Below are 19215 nucleotides of genomic sequence, written 5' to 3'. Positions count from 1 at the left end.
GATGACGAAATGGACGATGAAGAGATGTATATGAAGTTGTTGGAGGATAATCTAAAAAGTTTCGAATCGATTTGATTCATAACACAAGTATTGTTCATTGTCTCCTTCCACCAACCCCATCAAAACCAGAGATTCCATGTTGATTTTCAATCTCTCTTTCATGTGGAACTCCTTGTATCTCCGATGATAATGAAACAGAAACACGAGGATGGCTTGTTGCAGTAGTCACTTCCTCTAATGGTGAAACAAAGGTTATGGTTTTGATTCAAAGTAGGAAAATCGACTTCCATATGGTTTTGTTAAGAAGAGAGCACCAGTGGTATTGGGATCAAGTTTCAGGGGTCTAGGTTTGATCATATATGTAACTTTCCAATGAGGCTTCATTGCATCTTTTCTCGTGAATGTTCAACAAATCCTTGAAGGTGGTCTTTAAATGAAGTTCTTCCAACGGGTTATTTGCGGTGATATAAGGTTTTTCTGTTCAGTAGAATATTGTTTCCAATAAATGAGGATATTGGTTACCAATTCATGTGTAGAAAGTGATAGGTATTGCATCGAGAGGGATATATATATATATATATATATATATATATATATATATATATATATATATATATATATGTGTGTGTGTGTGTGTGTGTGTGTGTGTGCGCGCCCAAATGAGGTTATTTATTTTGTTTTTTTATTTAATAGTTTATTTAAAATTAATTATAAAAAGAATTTAAAAGGGTATAAAATAACTTTTAGGTGGGTGATGGACTATTTGTTAAAAGTTTTGGAACAACAGGGACATCTATGAGGTTTTTTTAACTTAGAGATTATATCTTAAATTTCAAAAAACCATAAGGACCCTTTATGATGTTTTGTCTTTAAAATATGATACAAGATTTTGTCTTTAAAATATTATATAGATTTGGTCCTTCCAAAATTTAAATGCATTTGAAATTACTATTTTGTCACTCTATATTCTTTTCCATATTTTTTATTTACTTAAATATTTTTAAAAATTAAAAAAATAAAATAAAATAACTAATAACCTATCTCATTCAACCCTTTCTCTTTAAATATCCAACTCTTTATTCCCTCTCTTTCTTCTCTTCTCTGCTAGAGCACCACCGTTAGCCACATGTCACCGGATTTGCTTCTGTCCAGATCTACCATCGTCCACCCCCGTGCAAATCAACTGTCGTCCACTTCCATTCATCTCCGTCCAGATCCCCCACTGCCTACCTCCATACATATTTATCAGGATCCACCGTCGTCCACCTGCCCCGTCAATCAGATTTACAAAAACCGTCGTCCACCTCCTCTAATGAGTTGATCTTCACCTTCGTCGAACTTTCTTTCTTTCTCTGACGAACTAGATAAGGTGAAAACACGTGTGATTGTGATGCTAGGGTTTGCCTCTAATAGATGTTGGTGGTGGGTTAGCCCTTCGATCTAGCAACTCAAACAAAAAGTGGAGATGGAGGTTCAAATCGGCACGTGTTTCTTTGTTACCATTCCAGCGGTGGTACAAGAGAACTACTTGTACATTCATCACACTAATACTTAAAACTATACAACATTATGGCGATGATGATGGATGTTGTATTTCCTCAAATACCAAATACAACACGTAGTATAGGCATGTTCAATATTTAGATGATTCTATAAGAAAAAACATATTTAGTAAGGTTAATTATGTCTTGATCATTCAAAGATAATAATAATTCACAAATAGGCGCAAAGCAATAGAAATATTAGATGTACGCAAAGGTAGAGACTAGAGAGGTTCTTTCTATAGGAGACCTCCATTAGAAATAGAATATTGTGTCATACATGAAAAAATAAAAAAAAAAACATAATCAGTTTTTTTAACTAATGTGAACAACAATACTAATATAAATAAATGACATAAACAACTTAATAACACAAAATGCAAGCATCTGAATGCTAAGTGGTCCAATGACATGTAAATGGAACAATTCAAAGATCACCTCTAAATAGCTAAGCATTCAACGCATTTGATACATCATCATTTGACATGTTTGATAGAACCATACAACCTCAGGCTTCAATACGTTTGATACAACATCTAAACGATCTCTAAACGTATCAAAAGTCTTTGAAGGATTACAGAGTCTTACATTTTCTTAACCATTAAAAATGGTATTATAAAACAGCCCCCAACTAAAAATCATTTAAAAAAATCATCCACGTACATTTTATATTGCAAACAACAAAATACTTACATTTGCAATGTATTCTTTTGAGAATAAGATACTAAAGGAATAACACAACCACCAAAACGAAATACTTTGTGTAACACCAATCCATTTTGAGAATAAATTATTCAAGCTAGTAGTTTGTGCAATGGCTTTAAAATCTGAATCAAATAAGATGATGAACATTCTTAAGGCTCTAATTGTCAAATAGGGTAGAATTTGCAACAAGGATCTGAAGAGGAAGTAAAATTGGCAAGTTTATAAGGTATATGAGATTTTAGGGTGAATGGGAGAAAACAAAATTTGAATATCATCCATGCATTAGGGAGCCATTACTCATTACTAGTTTTAACCTATTTTTTCAGGGTGCATATCAAGTAAGAAACATGATGAGAAAACATCCATACGGCATTATCAAAGATTGTACTTGTATTCCAAAAACAGAACAGAGTAATTATCAAAAATCAAAAAGAAATAACATAAAATTCAACCGGTAATCTGTGACAAAACATCCTAGATAAAAACATAACATACTCTCCAAAATTCTCAAAGATTGTCAAGCAGGAATTTCAGCAACATCTTCAACATAAGTTATTGCCTTTGTGGTTGGCTTTGCAAGAAGATCTGTGTACTCTTGGAATGGTGATCTTGAAAACCTTGTCTCCCTCCAGAAATCAGGAGTCAAAAACCCATAAGTTTTCAGCAAACAGTCAAAAGTAGCCTGCAAAAAAAATCAAAAGTTGATTTTAAATGCCTTTATATCAACAAAATTCCAACCCTTAAAATACATATATGACATGTACAGGAACATAAAAAGCATAAAGTTTAAACACCATAAACACATGAGCAATTTAATAAATAATAGATGCAAGTATTTGGAACAAAAAGTAGAAAAAAAAAAAGACAACTAAAGCAACAACAAAATAGTGAAAAATAAACTAATTCACGTAGTTCATATCAAATGCAGCAAAAAGAACAATGTATAGATAAAAAACAATTGTGAAATATTCAATATTAATTTAATTATAATACCCAGATAAATCTAGCCAAAAAACACAGACTTTTTCTGAACTGATAGAATTACTCTCAATATAAGAACTCATGGACTAAAAGATTAAAAATTTAATACATCCTGCAAATAAGAATTAGGGGTGTGATTTTGGCAAATGTATAGCGAGATACAATGTTTAATTACTTCATACTTGACACTAGCAAAAAAAAACTATCGACTTACATTGAAACTGGAAAAATATAAGCAATAATTTCATATGCAAAGTAGTATAGATAAACCAGAATTGATGAGTAACTACTGAATAAGAGCAGATAACGTGAACAAGCAACTTATAATCAGCTCAAGTAATATGCAAAAAGAATAGTAATTGACCTTAACAAAGTTTCCAAGGGTTTTTGTGGATCCACGAGACATCGTAAACACGTCATCGATCCCAGCCATCTGAAGAACCTTCTTTGGAACTCTGGCAGCCACAATACCAGCACCACGAGGAGCAGGAACCAACCTAACAGTAACTGAACCACACTTTCCAGTAACCTTACATGGCACTGTATGGGGCTTTCCAATCTTGTTACCCCAGTATCCCCTCCTCACTGGAATCACAGACAGCTTAGCCAATATGATTGCACCTCTAATGGCAGTAGCCACTTCCTTTGAGCACTTGACTCCGAGTCCTACGTGGCCATTTCCATCTCCAACAACAACAAAAGCCTTAAACCTGGTTCTTTGTCCAGCACGGGTCTGTTTCTGGACAGGCATGATCTTCATCACCTCATCTTTAAGTGACGGCAGGATTTGATCAATGATCTGGTGCTCCTTGATGGGGAGGGAATGAAGGTAGACTTCTTCAAGCTTGGTGATCTTACCATCCTTCACAAGACGCCCCAGCTTGGTTACTGGCACCCACTTCTCTTCTTCTGTGTCGCGGCGAGGTCCACGGCGACGACCTCTACCACGGTCACCACCACGGCCTCCGCGGCCACCGAAACCACGTCCAAATCCTCCACGTTCTCCGCCTCCAAATCCACCACGTTCTCCGCCTCTTTCTGCCATGGTTGCTGTTTGCTTATGAGAAATAAGAGAGATTTAGAGATACGAAACCCTAGAGCTGAAGATGGAGAAATATATATGTGGCGCCGAAAATGCTAGGGTTTGTCAGATGGACTATGAGACTGGGTTGGGCTTATATTCGGAAGTCCATCAAAATACTTTTTTGACTGTTTCGGCTGTTATGTCGTGAATAAATTTAAATTTTCATTTCCTACTCTTAACCAACATGGACATGAATATTTATAAGTTTTGGGTTAAATAGAGTTATAACCAGATAAAATAAATGTATTTTATCTAGCAACATTGACATGAATATTTACTGGCCTAGCAACATTGACATAAATGTATAAGTTTTGGGTTAAATAAAGAAGTAGGTATTTTGCCAGTTTGCCTTGCAATATAATGTGTCTATCTTTTCATGAGATTTTTATGAGATTGACACTTTAAGTCTTATCTAAGATATGTGTGGAATGAAAAGTAGTTTAACAATAGTTTAAAATGTGTGTTACCATTCTAAAGCAAAATTTAATTTTTACAACTACCAAAGTATGTAACTACAAACGAGGACAATATATACATGTGTGGTTATTTTGTGTAATTGACCCAAATACAAATCATATGCGGTTACTTGCTAAATATTTTGGTATAAATTTATATAATTAGTACATTTTCTTGCTATGTGACCATTACAGTATGTTTATGCATTTTATGAAAAGTATTTTTGGAAATTTCTTCATTTAAAATAAAAATGTTGGTTGGATTTTTTTTTTTAACCGTCATTTTTGTGTATATCAATTGGGGTGGGTTGGATTGCGTGTTTCATGGACATTTGAAAGATTAATTTCATAGATTTTAAATGATATAACATCATGTTTTGACCTAATGATCTTGATGAAGGAAATTATTGATTGCATAAGCACAAATAGACTTTACAAACCTATTAGATGGGAACCATGTTGATAGTTATACGATTCTCTAAATAATGAAGGATTAGATATTGGTTCCTAACTATGTTGGTCAGAATTTATTTAATTTATTAAGTCAACGACAATGGGCTAAGTTGTAGCTTATACCCAAATTAGACTTAGACCATTTACACCCTAGTATGGGGGTGTGCATTTGAGTCACTCTAGTTGGCAATATGGGCTTGAAGAGCCAAGACTTGTTATCCTTCGACTATCGAAATCGAGGAACGTGCAAGTCAAATCACGCGCCATCAAACCCAACGTATTTCCCCCTTGTCTAGGTTCCAAGAGACCCAAAGTCTTTGCTCAACCCACTTGAAGGAACTCTCTACTTGGAATGGGCAAGTCAAATTACACACCACCGGACCCCAACTAAATAGGACTAAATCATAATCCAACCCACTTTCATACCCCTACTTGGGTTACAGGTAAACGTTACAAGGCCTGTTATTTACACCTTAGTATGGAAGAGACATTGTTTGGGAGTAAGTAACTTCGATTATGATTTTGAAGCATGTGTATTTCATTTGATTTGGTTTTATAATTAATCATCACAAAAGTTTCTAAAATTGCATGCATTGCATTTATCAATGGTTTGAAGTGTTTTTGGGAGTTATGATTGAGAATTGGATTGTTGTTATTATCCAATTCCAATCCAAAGGCTAACAACATGTTTACACAATTACTATTTTGACATATATTCACATTGGGGATTTGAGCATGGATTGAAGAACTAGTGAAACATCCCAAAAATACAACCCAAAAATTTTGTTTTTAAAACATTATTAAAACCATCAACCATCATAAGTAAAATCATAATCATGTATCATAAAACATCATAGTATCTGTCTCAAAACAAAATCTCATATCAAATCATCAGAGTGAACTCCCAGGCTGTGATTGTGGTGTGTATCATGCGATCAACCCGATCCCTTTCCCTTTACTAGTGGAAGTACCTATAACCAAAACTGAAAACTGTAAACACAAAGCTTAGTGAGCTCCCCCAAACTACCACATAACACACACATATAACATGCAACTAGGAGATATGGGCCCCACCCACACTCATGGAGATAAAGGCCCCGCCCACACTCCGCCTACACTCTGCTATTTTTAAGATATGGGCCCCGCCCACACTCAACTATTCGAGATACGGGTCCCGCCCACACTCAATTACTGTGAGATACGGGCCCCGCCCACACTCAACTGTTCGAGATACAAGCCCCGCCCACACTCAGTTACTGTGAGATACGGGCCCCGCCCACACTCAGCTACTATATTGACATACAAGTATCACACAGAAACAAGTATACTAAGTCTATCATTCAATCATGAATCATATCGCAAACATACTACTTGGAGATACGAGCCCCGCCCACACTCAACTAACTAAGAGGTACGTGCCCTACCCACACTCAACTAATAATAAACACATACTGCAAGCCAACCTTGGTGCCTTAGACCCATTCTTACTGAAGGGACACTCACCTCGCGTGTCTGACTGCTGAAACCCTGAGTGAGAAATATGTGGTTGTTGCTCCTGTGGCTCTCCGACAATAATTCCCATAATGACACTTACTCAAAAGTTGATAAATATTCTTAGGGTAAAATGACCATTTTACCCCTAGCTAAAGTCAACATCATGGTCAAAGTCAACTTCCCAGTTGACCGGACTCGTCGAGTTGGCCCGTCACCTCGTCAAGTCCTAATCTTCTCAACTACCCCCAACCCGACTCTACTCGTCGAGTTTAGCAAGAACTCGACGAGTTCACCTTCAATCATAACATCGAGACAATGTTCATTTGACTCGCCGAGTTCTTCCTGAACTCGTCGAGTTTATCTTCATAATAAGAATGTGTCTAGTCTGGGACTCGCCGAGTTATATGAACAACTCGTCGAGTCCGTCTTCATGAGTTGGGAGATGGCCTTGGACTCGTCGAGTACGTTCATGCACTCTTCGAGTCCCATGGTTTCCAGATCCATGGCTTTGTCCATTTCATTGAGTCCCCTCCCTGGACTCATCCAAATCCCTTCTGTACTGAAATGGGTTCCTTGGACCATAACAATTTTTGGGAATCAACTCACGACTCGCCGAGTCCATGCATGTCCAAGTCTAATAATTAGATTTTTGATGGGCAAAACTCATCCAGAGAGGTAGATCTGGGCTCTGTAAGTAGATATAACACGTAAAGTTATGAACTTTACGTACATGCATGGGACTTTTATGCTCAAAGGACCAAAAATAGGGTTTATTTCATACATGGGGTTCTCATGGCCATGAAGATGGCACCTTTATGCCATGAGGGCCCTCTAAGGTTCCAGATCTGAAGTTATATTAACTTGGGACGTCGAATACCCAAAGATCAAGCTTCTTGGATCCAAAACTTCATAAAAATGACCACAAGGAGATCTAAGAAACTACAAGTGAAGTATAAAGCTTGATTACCAGAAAGTGGGGAGAAACTGTTGTTGTTCTTGGATCTACAAACTTCTCTTGAAGTCCTCCTTCTTCCTCTTCTTCACACTAGCTTCAAACCACACAAGTTTACTCCGAAACGACACTCAAACATTCACAAGGCTCAAGGTGGCGAGTTAGAGTTTTTTGGACATTGAGGGAGTGATAAGGAAGGTCATAGGGGCATTATGTTCTTTAAATAAGGGGACAAACCCTTGAAATTAGGGTTTTCATCAAACAGCGCCTACTTGCCGAGTCGGTCTTCCGACTCGTCGAGTAGACTACTTAGTTCTCGCCCCGGATTCGATCTTACTCGACGAGTTGGGCCTTCAACTCCTCCATTTTTTGGACTCATATTGGTGCTTGTGATTGCTTTTGAAGGAAGGAGTCATTGGAAGAGTGTAAACACATTGGCTAGCTTGGAGCTTCATTTGAGCAAGTTTGGACCTTTGTAAGTGTCCAAGATCTAATCTTTCTAATGATAAGTTGCTAGATCTAAAGTTTTGTCCCATTTTTTTCCATAAATAAGTTAGCTAGATTGGTGGGATTCCATAAAGTTGGCAACTTTATGGATCCTTGAGGTCCTATGTTTATCATATGGTTCAGATCTGGAAAGTGATTGTGTTTTGGACCCTTGCATGAAAAGCTTTGGTGATTTTCTTCATTTTTACCCAAAAGGAGATCTAGACATGCATGTCCACAAAGCATCGATTTTTAGGTTCATTTTTGAGTTATAAGGCCTATTGGAAAGTTGGAATGCATATGTTCAAGGTTTAGGGTTGAACGCATTAAGATGATCATTATGTGTGTATCACGACGTGGCCATTTGGTGGTCATGATGTGACGATGAGAATTCCCCGAATGTTTTTGAATAGCTTTGTCACGACGTGAGGGTATGGCCATGGATCGGTTATGAGTGGAGTTAAGTCGAGTTAAATCGTGACTGGGCTAGGAATAGGTGGGATTTGTTTTCACGACGTGACCATGAGCTGGTCACGACGTGAGGGTCAGCTGATAGAAGTGTTGACTGTTGACTTTGGTTATGACTGTTGACTTGGGTTGACTATTGGTCAAAATGACTAATTTTGGAAGTTAGACTAAGGTGTGACCCTGTTTGATTCGATAGGTGTGCTATAGTGTTGTTCGCATGGAAGTACGCTATGTTAATCCTGTGAAATAGGTGAGCCTTTTCACTATATTTGTAGGTCGAAGGCACCAATGCCGACCCACTAGATTGTATTATGTTGGATGCTAAATGTCTTTCTGACTCTTGCATGTGTATGTGGGGTTGGGCCATTTTTATTTTTATGTTGGGTTGGTGCTATTTGCATGTTGGGCGGGGCTCCTTATGTATGTTGGGTGGGGCTCGTTATGTATGTTGGGTGGGGCTCGTTATGTATGATGGACGGGGCCTGATTGTATGTTGGGCGGGACCCGAGATTATGTATGGTTTTGTGGTATTTTAGGGAACTCACTAAGATTTGTTCTTATAGTTTTGTGGTCTAACATTTCAGGTACTTCTGGTTCGAAAAGGAAGGGTCTGATGTGATTGCACAACACTCCCCTTGATTTTATTCCGCATAGACATTTGATTTTACCCTTATATTGACAATATTTATATTGTGGTTGATTTGGAACAATTTAGTTGTATTTTTGGGTGTTTGAAAAATTAAAATTTTACCACTATTTTTGGGACGATACAGGTTGGTATCAGAGACTTGGTTTGAAGGATTCGAGCACACTCTCGGCTATGTCAGAACTCAAATTGAGGAATTGATAATATTTTAAAGGAAAATGAGTTTTCTAAAAAGAATTTTACAAAGAAAATGGGTGTGATGTGTGCAATCATTCGAGCTTAAGTAAGTGATTCCCAAAATACTCATACCTAAGTATTATGATTAGTATGTTGTTATGTAAATTGCATGTTAGAGTAGGGCTAAGGATACCTTCAGGAATCACATGATAGAATTGCATGATTTGTGTGATGCCTTGTAGCCTAGGAGGGATTGGATGTTATGTATTCTTGGAATCTATATTGACAGGGTTAATTGCTAAGTGTATGTTCCAAAAGTTGTATACGGTTAGGATCATATAGCCTTAGAATGACTAATTTAGCCTTATAGGAAAATGACTTACAAACCCAAGGAGGTTTCCAAACCGTTCAAAAATCATCAATCATTTTTTGTCTGCTCAAGAAAACCCAACGAACTTAAACTTTTTTCTAAAAAACCCAATGACGCTTCTAATTCGTTCAAAAAAACCCCAATCATGTTTTGTCTTTTCAAAAGGTTAAGTTTGTCGAGTTTTTTTGAATAGACAAAATATGATTAGGGTTTTTTGAACGGTTTGGAAACTTCGTTGGTGTTACAAGTCATTTTCATGATATGGTAATAAGCCACATAATCTATTTGTCTTCTTTGACTTTCATAGAACTGAACAAAAGTGTAACTTAGTTGGGTTTTCTTAGACAAAATGTTAAGTTCGTTGGGTTTTTTTTAACAGGCAAAACATGATTGGGGTTTTTTAAACGGTTTGGAAACTTCGTTAGACTTGTAAGTCATTTTCCCTTAGTCTTATTTCTTGTTCCATGTCGGGTTGTGTGCTTAGTGTAGAATTATTATTCGACTATCTATCTTATCCTGTATTATGTATAATTTCCATGCATAAGGAAACCGACAATGTTGGTAGAAGTTCCTAGTATTGCAAAGGCCAGTGAGGCGAGGATTCTTAGGAGAGCCTAGGGAGTGCTATAGTGGCGATATATATGTGTGTGTGTGTGTATATATATATATATGTTGTTTAGCATAGAGTTTGGTTGATTTTCTTTAGTGGAGTGACTTAGAGGATTCGGGATGGTTCTTGAGGAAAGTACATGTATGTGTGGAAGGTAGTATTGAGCTCGTACTACTGAAAGAACACAATTTGTACTTGAACCAAGAATGGTATCAGAGATTCTTAGGAGCTTGGGGTGTGAGAATTCCTTTGAGTTCTTTCTGATCGTTTGTATGTTTGCATTTAAGTATGGTAACCACTCGGGGAAGAGGTTCTGGGTTCGATTATGGTTCGGTGCATAACCGATTGATGAAAGGATGCGCAAGTTCATCACATCGGAGATTGCTCACGATATTATGGAGGCCACCCCTATGATTTTTGGTGCCATCATGAAGCTCTTAGATGAACGTCTCGGGGTGATATGTGTATATCTACATATATATTTGACATCATATCTTAATATTTTTAGCCAGTTTTATGCTCGTTATAGGACAAAATATACTTAATCTAGTACATGGTGTGTTGTAGAAGTAAAAAAAAACATGCTCGGGAACGAAAAAGGGAGGAAGTTGGAAGCTAGGGACTCAGATAAAGGCTAAAATGAAGGAAAGTCTCTTTACCACAACGTGGCGTTTTGAATTATCTCGATGAACTTCGAAGATTTGTTGATTACGCAATAAACCCAAAGACCACGTCGTGGTGAACCGACTTGGGGAAAATATATATAGCAGGCAAAATTCTCCGAAAACCTAACTTGTTCTTGAGCTTTAGTCGACTTTTAAAGGCCAAGAACGTTATTTCACTACAAATGACGTTTAGTGGCACAAAAAAAGAGCCATTAAAAATCAAAAAAGTACCACTAAAACCCCACTTTGCAATCAACGACACAAAAAAGAAATGCCACTAGAAACGCTCCCACTAAAGGCTTTTAGTGGCACTTTTTGGTTATGTCGTAGCAGCCCTTTGGGTTTTAGTGACACATTTTTTATGCCACTATAACACTTTTGGATTTTGTAAAACTTCTTTAATGACACTATAAGTGGTAAAATAAAAACAATCTTTATGTTTTTAGGACACTTTGTATTGTCACAAAATATTTTTATTCGATTTCTTTATAAATTTAAATGGAAAAACACAAAATCTTTACTTAAGTTCAAATTAATTTCTCTAACATTAATATTTGTGACATCCCCAATTTCACGGCCAGAAAATACCGATTTGTTTATGCTTTATTTTTAAAATCAGAGTAATCTCTTAAAGAAAACGGTTGCGGAATTTGTTCCCAAAACAAGATATGATAATAACTTATCAAAATATTTCTCAAAGAGAATGTATTTTCAATTAATAATAAAACCTCGGATGTCATATTCCGATACAGACATATAAACATAAACAGAACTTACATTTAATTACACTAATGATTTATATCTCCTTTAAATCTCTATGTGAAATATGTTTTCGTATCGATACATGTGATACAAAGAAAACTGAGTGGGTCAGGCTTGGGAGCCTGGTGAGCATATATGGTTTTCATCACACAATGTTATATCATATATTTATAAATATAGAACATTCAAACTTGTACATTTTCACCATATAAAGGCAACTCTTATCCCACCCCATCGATCCTCACAACGACACGATTTAAACTCTCGTATCTAAACTTTTCCTCTTTATCTGATCCCTACTCACGGATCTAAACTAATCTCTCCACCCGATCCATACTCTCGGACCTAAAACTAACCTCTTAGTCTAATCCATACTCCCGGATCTAAACTAATCTCTTGGTCTGATCCATATTCCCGGATCTAAAACTGTGCCCAATCCATACTTCCGGACTAGGGACAATTAACTATGTCTTAATCCATACTCCCGGATTAATAACAAGTTTACCTATTGGTCTGATCCATACTCCCGGATCTAAAACTGTGCTCAATCCATACTCCCGGACTAGGGACAATTTACTATACCTAAATCTTGTTCTGATCCATACTCCCGGATCTAAACAGTGCCTAATCCATACTCCCGGACTAGGGACAATTTACTATGTCTTAATCCATACTCTCGGATTAATAACAAGTTTATCTCTTTTCTATTCCATATTCTCGGATCTAAATCCAATCTCTTGATCTAATCTATACTCACGGATCTAAAACTAACCTCTTGATCTGATCCATACTCACGGATCTCATCTACCCATGTCCTACCCAACATATTCGTATATATAAAATATATATACAGTTTAACTCATAAAACCTATATGGTTCATCTATTCCATACTCATCTCAAATAAACAAACAATATATAAACACATAGCACGTATTTCATAACAAATACTTAATATTTATGTGTTAGAAGAAAGTGACCGCACACTCACCCAAAACATATACTTAATACATTCAAACAATACTTGTATTATAATCGTGTTTATGAAAGGGACTATACACTCACACATATAAACAACTTTATATTATACACATAGCATGTATTTCGTATAAAATACTTCATAATTATGTGTTAGAAGAAAGTAACCACACACTCACATATAAACAACAATATATATATACACATAGCATGTATTTTATAAAATACTTCATATCTATGTGTAAGATGAAAGTGACTATACACTCACACCAAACATATACTTAATACATTCAAACAATACTTGTATTATAATCGTGTTTATGAAAGGGATTATACACTCACCTTATCAGAAGATGATCAGACAACACTACGACTATTCAAGTAGATATTCTTCGGTGAAACCGGGATCACTTCACACACCGGGTTTCTCGCGGGCAGAGCTTCGGCTTAGAAACTCTTTTCTTCTCGGGATCTTCGGGCTTCGGGTCTCGGGGTGATACCGGGGCTTCGGGGGGTTAAAATTGCACGTAAAACGATGTAATATGGGAGAGAGATGAGAGAATGAGCAACCAAAATCGGCTGGCCCTTCAAATCTATTTATAGGGTAAAATCTGCCCTTGCCACGTCGTGACACATTTTTCCACGTCGTGGGCTTGGTCGTCATTGCATGCGTCATCGCAAGTTGCATCTGGGGGACTCCCGGAGGTGTCAGGAGACTTGCCACATCGTGGTCTCTTACAGTTTTGGGGTTTCGCGCCCCGAAATTTAGAAATTCATAATTTTCGCATACGAACTCCGTTTTCGACATTCTTTATATCGACGCGAAGGTGAGACTATGCTTTACAACTCTCGTTTAGACTCCATTGGCTAATTTTGACTTATTTTTAATATATTATAATTATATTACTTATATATTATTTTTAGTAGGCCGGTGCAGGAAAACTCCGTTATAAACTCATAACTCCTTCATCTGAACTCCGTTTTCGTCTGTCTTTTTATCGTTGGACTACTATCGATGAGATCTTCAATTCTCATTTAGATCACTAAGGATAGATATCTATCTACCTTAAATTCACTATTTACGTCGCGTTGGGTCGTGCTGGTTCTGTCGCGAAACTTCGACAGGTCATAACTCCTTCGTTATAACTCGTTTTTTGGTGTTCTTTATATGCACGGAAAACCTTGTGACATATACTACAACTTGGTTAAGATTAATCATTCTAAATAATCTTCCATCAAAAATTCATTTTTGATGCTTATCGTCTCTAAATTGACTAACCCGGATCTACGGGCGTTACAATATTCTCAATACATAAAATTCAAATGCCTTTAAAATTTAATAAATCTAAATGCTTTGCTAGTATGGAAGATTATAAAACAAAACAAATCATCATTTGCATAATTGTCTTTTGACCCTTGTGTGTTTGTGGAATCACTTGAAATAGCTTGTAGGAAATACTACAAAACAAAACAATTTATAATAAAAGTTAGTATGAGTATAGAAAGTTATTAATGCTGATAAGAAATTCAAAATACATTAACATAGGTAAGCAACATTGTTTGAAGATGGATCAATCTTCTTCGTGTACTAATAGGTAACTTTCTGCAAGAAAAACAAGTAAGAATAAAAAAATGTAATCATGGTTGTGTAGATCATGGTCTGTGTTAGTTTCAATAATGAATTAGGACTATTTAATAACTAACTTTCCATCGCATCTTTATTTGATTTAGAGGTTGAATGAGTTCTTTAGCTACCGTGTATGTGATGTTACAAATGGTATCATGGGAGTGGTGAAAGATTGATGCTTAGATGTACATAGAAGAAAAAACTCCAACCAATTTACATGGAATAATATTTGGGTTAATATTATATTCCTAATCGGTAGTGAGAATCAAGAAATTAGAACTTTAAAGCCTAAACCTTTTCAAGTTTGTCACAATATTTATTCACATCTCTTTGTATGTTTCTGGTTGATACCCACATAACCAAGTTTATAATACTTTCAAATGGATCTGCATCTCTGTTAAATAAGCATCATTAACAACTAACCTATAGAGGAAGCGTTTATCCTCAAATTCCAATTATTTTCTCAAGAAATCAGCTTCTATTGTTGCCTTGAATTGATTGTTAAATTTCTTTTCACATTTCAAGAAAATATAAAAAAATAAGGATATTAAACTATTAATCCGGAAAAGTGAAGGAGAGAAAAATATTCAAAACTTACATCAGGGATTTTTTTCCTTTCTCTTCAATTATATAATTTCCTTCTCCCAATATCAAAATATGTACAAAATGATTATTGCAATAAAAGGAGATAAATAATAATTATGTTTGTTAAATTGAATTTACTATTTTTGGGAGATATCAAAACCAAAACCATCTTTACAACATTAACAAACTAAAAAAATCAATTTTTGCACTTCAAAAAACTAAGATTAGCAAAATTTTCCAAAACTAAGATTACCTACAAGTGTTATCAAATCCCTATTCTAATAAATGAATAGTTCTAATCTCCATTTGACATGTTTCACTATAATACAATTCCTCATTAATATCATGCCACATGTTAAAGACATATATATTAGGTAACCCTTCAAAATTCAAATTTACTTTTTCTAATTATATTTTAAATTTAAAGTTATAATAACTTTAAAATTTTGATATACCTCATAATTGATGATTTATTTAAAGTAATTGATAAATAATAAACAATTCTATATGTAACATAAATATTTTCATAGTCAAGTGTAAGAACCTAGTAAGCGTTTTTTCAATAACCATTAAACAAATATGACAAAAGATCGTAAGTGTAAGCCCATAAATACAATATAAAATCACTAAAACTAAAACAATAGTTTGTATAAACATCAATCCCCAAAGATTCTACCCCTGTGGAATGGTGATTAACTTGTCCAAGTCAATCACCAGGCAAATCAAACACAACGATATTTAAAATTCATATTTTAATGGGCATTTTACAAAGCGACTAATAGAGCATTGATGATTATATGTACCTAACTTGTAAGCATTAGATACACCATGGGAAGGTATTGATGCATTTGACCTGCTCAACCCATCTACCTACTTCATATTTTGTCATGAGCATTGTATTCCCACTAGAATTGATCATCAAGCCAATGTCCCTGTACAAATGTTGCTTACCAATTTAGATGAGCAGGACTGCATGACATTATTCAGTCATCCATAATCTCTAATTATATAGAGAAATTAACAAAAATAATACTTTTTATTCGCTATCCAAAAGCAACTTACAAAGAATTTCACCATAAATGGCTCATCGAGATGCTCAAAACTCCTAATTTTCCAGCAATGTACGAAGTTAGGGCTAGATACTGAGAAAAGCTTTGAGAAGGAAAGAATCCATACGTACAGTCATCGATTGATTGTCTTGGCCATCATCATTGTCACTCCGTTCACAACCACCTCCCCAAAAACCACCTATATAACATAATCGTGCTTCCCTCTCCCTCCACTGTGGTCGTATGAAAGAAGAGAGAGAAAGAGAAGTATGAATCTCTTTTAAGAAAGGGAAAAAAGAGCAACATATATGAATAAGAAAAACCAAGCAGGAGTTACATTAAAATTAGCTTCTCATCATTCTAACCCCTTTTCTGATATGTAAAAGATAACCGAATGTGTTTAGGGATGGTGATATGTAGAATTGAGAAGAGAGAGATGGAGAGCAATTGATCGGGGAGCTTCCGATTTTCATTTGAGCGAGGGCTTTTTTCCCTCTTTAAGATTTTGGGGATAAAAGCAGAGGTTTTAAGTTTTTTGGATATATCATTTTTTGTGACTGTGGACGATTTTTTTTTCATTCTTTAAAATGTGCCACTAAAATATAATGATAGTGGCACAAAATTATTTTGCCACTAAAAAAATTGTGTCATTAAAAGTCATTTTATTTGTAGTGTTTGGAAGCTTGGAAGTGCAGAGATCGATTAGAAGCTCGATTTTTGAGAGATTGGAGGCAATACTTCTTATATTTACTTATACTTTTTTTTTTTATCATAGATTACAAGTTGAATTTTCTTTTTACATGTTTTTTTTGCTGGAGTTATGGGCTAAATATTTCGTTTAGACTAGATTACTTGCTTATTTATGAGTTGATTTAGAGATTGGATTATGTTAAGTTGGTTATTTGTTATGTTAACTTATTAAAGAACCTCTTTATGTTTATGATAACTATTTTTCTGTTTATTGTTGAGTTTAATTAAGTTTGCATGACGTATGATTCTTGATTAACTTGAATTTTATAATCTTGTAATTTGCAAAATTATAGGACTAACGTTTTGACAAAAACCTCAGAGTTAAATAGAAAAGTGGATAAGTAAACGTAGGCGCTAATATATGAAGACCAATCATATATTGAATTGATTTAATTAACCAAATAGATCAATCCATTATAAGTCTAACATAAATCAAACCTTACACTAGTAAATTTGTTAGTTTATCTACTTGATCATCATATGAATGAACTTATTAGTTAAAGGATTAGGTTAGTGAACATTAATGTAGTCATATTAGGAATCGGTAATCAACGAAGTATTAATCCATTGCACTTACATTAAATCAACCATAATAGCAAGTATATCGAATCTAAATGAAAGTCTTTCATTTATCTCGATTAAAATCATCTTTTGTATTTATTGATTAAATCAACCATAATAGAAAGAAATGAAAAGATAAAGAAAATGACAAGGAAGTGTAGAGGCTTGATGCCACAACCCTATACGAAGGGAAAGCGATAATGTTTGCCAAGCCAGACAAGCTCCATGTCAACCTTGATGTCTTGATGATTTCGCTGTTAAAACTTAAAATTATTATTGTTAAGTTAAAAAAAAAAAAAAAAAAAAAAAGAAGATATTTTTAATGATAGTAAAGGGTTCAGATTGTAATTCAATAGTAAGGCAGTCAACACCTTTTATCACCCACCCACCCACTAACCTTAAAGTTAGAACATTGTCGTTAGCTCTCTCTCTCTCTCTCTCTCTCTCTCTCTCTCTCACACACACACGAACATTTTGCTTGGTCATGGTGATGGTAACGTTTAGACTGATGAGGATGGATAGTGGGGATGATGATCAGCTACCGCCTCTGGTGGAGCCACCACCGGTGGCTGTGGGGCAGAGCCATTCAGCAAACCGGTCAATCGAGACGCTGGTGGTGGTGCTGGCAGTGATAACCATCGTCGCCGTGATTGCAGGGTTCATAGCACGGCTATGTGGAGGAAGGCATTATGGTGGGAATGGAGGAGATCATGAAGTTGAAGGATGTATTGAGAGTAGATGCAGAAGCTGTATTGATGCCGGCATTTCAACTGCACCACCGCCGCCGGCAGCAGCAGCAGCACCGCCAAAAGAGGAACCAAACCCAGCAAAAGAAGAAGCAAAAAAGTGAAGAATGTACGGAGAGGGTAAATTAAGGAACAGTAATAGTATATCTTTTTTATTTTTATTTTTACATATTTAAAATCTTATATGGTTATTCATTATTGGTTTAATCAATTTATTGGTGTAGATGAAGATTTCGGTCCCTTACATAATTAAATATGTTTTCTAACAAAATGATGAATTTGATTCCTGTTATATACATTTGATCCAGATTAAAAAAAAAAAAAAAAAAAAAACTTTAGGATGGTTAACAATCAAAGTCTTGAAAATGTACATCTTTTGATAATAGCAAATTTTGAATTATATATATATATATATATATATATATATATATATATATATATATATATATATATATATATATATATATATATATATATATATATATATATATATATATATATATATATATTACTTTCAATAATCGTTAATGATTAAAGAGTAATATTTGACAAAGAAACATTATCGCACTTACTTTAAAAAGGACTTACTTTAAAATGTAGACGTTGTTTAAGGGCTAAAAGGACTTATCACGTATATTTTTCGATTATTGTATGTTATAACGGGTTTGATAAAAAAAAATTAAATATGAAAGCTTAAACAAAAATTTATTTAAATTTGAAATTTTAGATTTGAAATTTAAAAATTAAAATTTGAATTTAAAAAAAAAACATATTAAATACTATATGAATATTAATATTGTAATTTATTGGTTATTTTCAATTATGACAATTATTAATTGAGGTGTAAATATGGTTGTCAATTAAGAAAAAGATAAAAAAAATGAGAAAATGACAAATGGAAAAACATTTAATCAAAATACAAAAAAATGACATGTGTCCAAGTTAATAAAAGAACGACATGTGACAAAATTATTTTCATTTATTAGGGAGGATATGAAACACTCTTTTATATAAGGCCATCTTGATTTTCTTTTGAAATATTTCAACTGTTTACCACTCAAATATCAGTAAA

The 19215-nt window shown here is 34.9% G+C and overlaps 2 protein-coding genes across 2 annotated transcripts; one reads left to right on the top strand and one right to left on the bottom strand.

Annotated features, from left to right (window-relative positions):
* Positions 1–2597: 2597 nt before the first annotated feature.
* Positions 2598–4324, bottom strand: LOC111879378 (40S ribosomal protein S2-4). The gene is made up of 2 exons (XM_023875819.3): positions 3592–4324; positions 2598–2928 (listed from the first exon to the last, which is right to left on the bottom strand). Exons 1-2 carry the CDS (start codon positions 4270–4272, stop codon positions 2764–2766), a joined length of 846 nt encoding a protein of 281 aa, XP_023731587.1. The 5' UTR covers positions 4273–4324; the 3' UTR covers positions 2598–2763.
* Positions 4325–17801: 13477 nt separating this feature from the next.
* On the top strand, positions 17802–18414 carry LOC111879421 (uncharacterized). The gene has a single exon (XM_023875877.2). The coding sequence runs from the start codon at positions 17882–17884 to the stop codon at positions 18245–18247; it is 366 nt and encodes a 121-aa protein (XP_023731645.1). The 5' UTR covers positions 17802–17881; the 3' UTR covers positions 18248–18414.
* Positions 18415–19215: the final 801 nt, after the last annotated feature.

Source organism: Lactuca sativa, chromosome 9 (genome assembly GCF_002870075.4).
Source record: "Lactuca sativa cultivar Salinas chromosome 9, Lsat_Salinas_v11, whole genome shotgun sequence".
Classification (NCBI taxonomy): Eukaryota; Viridiplantae; Streptophyta; class Magnoliopsida; order Asterales; family Asteraceae; genus Lactuca; species Lactuca sativa.
This window is presented reverse-complemented; position numbering and strand designations above follow the sequence as displayed.

Excerpts from the sequence above, each read along its gene's own strand:
- LOC111879378 (XM_023875819.3), bottom strand. The coding sequence starts at position 4,272 with ATGGCAGAAAGAGGCGGAGAACGTGGTGGATTTGGAGGCGGAGAACGT. Across the intron at positions 2,929-3,591 it reads CCCTTGGAAACTTTGTTAAG|GCTACTTTTGACTGTTTGCT; the intron begins GTCAATTACTAT and ends TTTTTTTTGCAG.
- LOC111879421 (XM_023875877.2), top strand. The coding sequence starts at position 17,882 with ATGGTGATGGTAACGTTTAGACTGATGAGGATGGATAGTGGGGATGAT.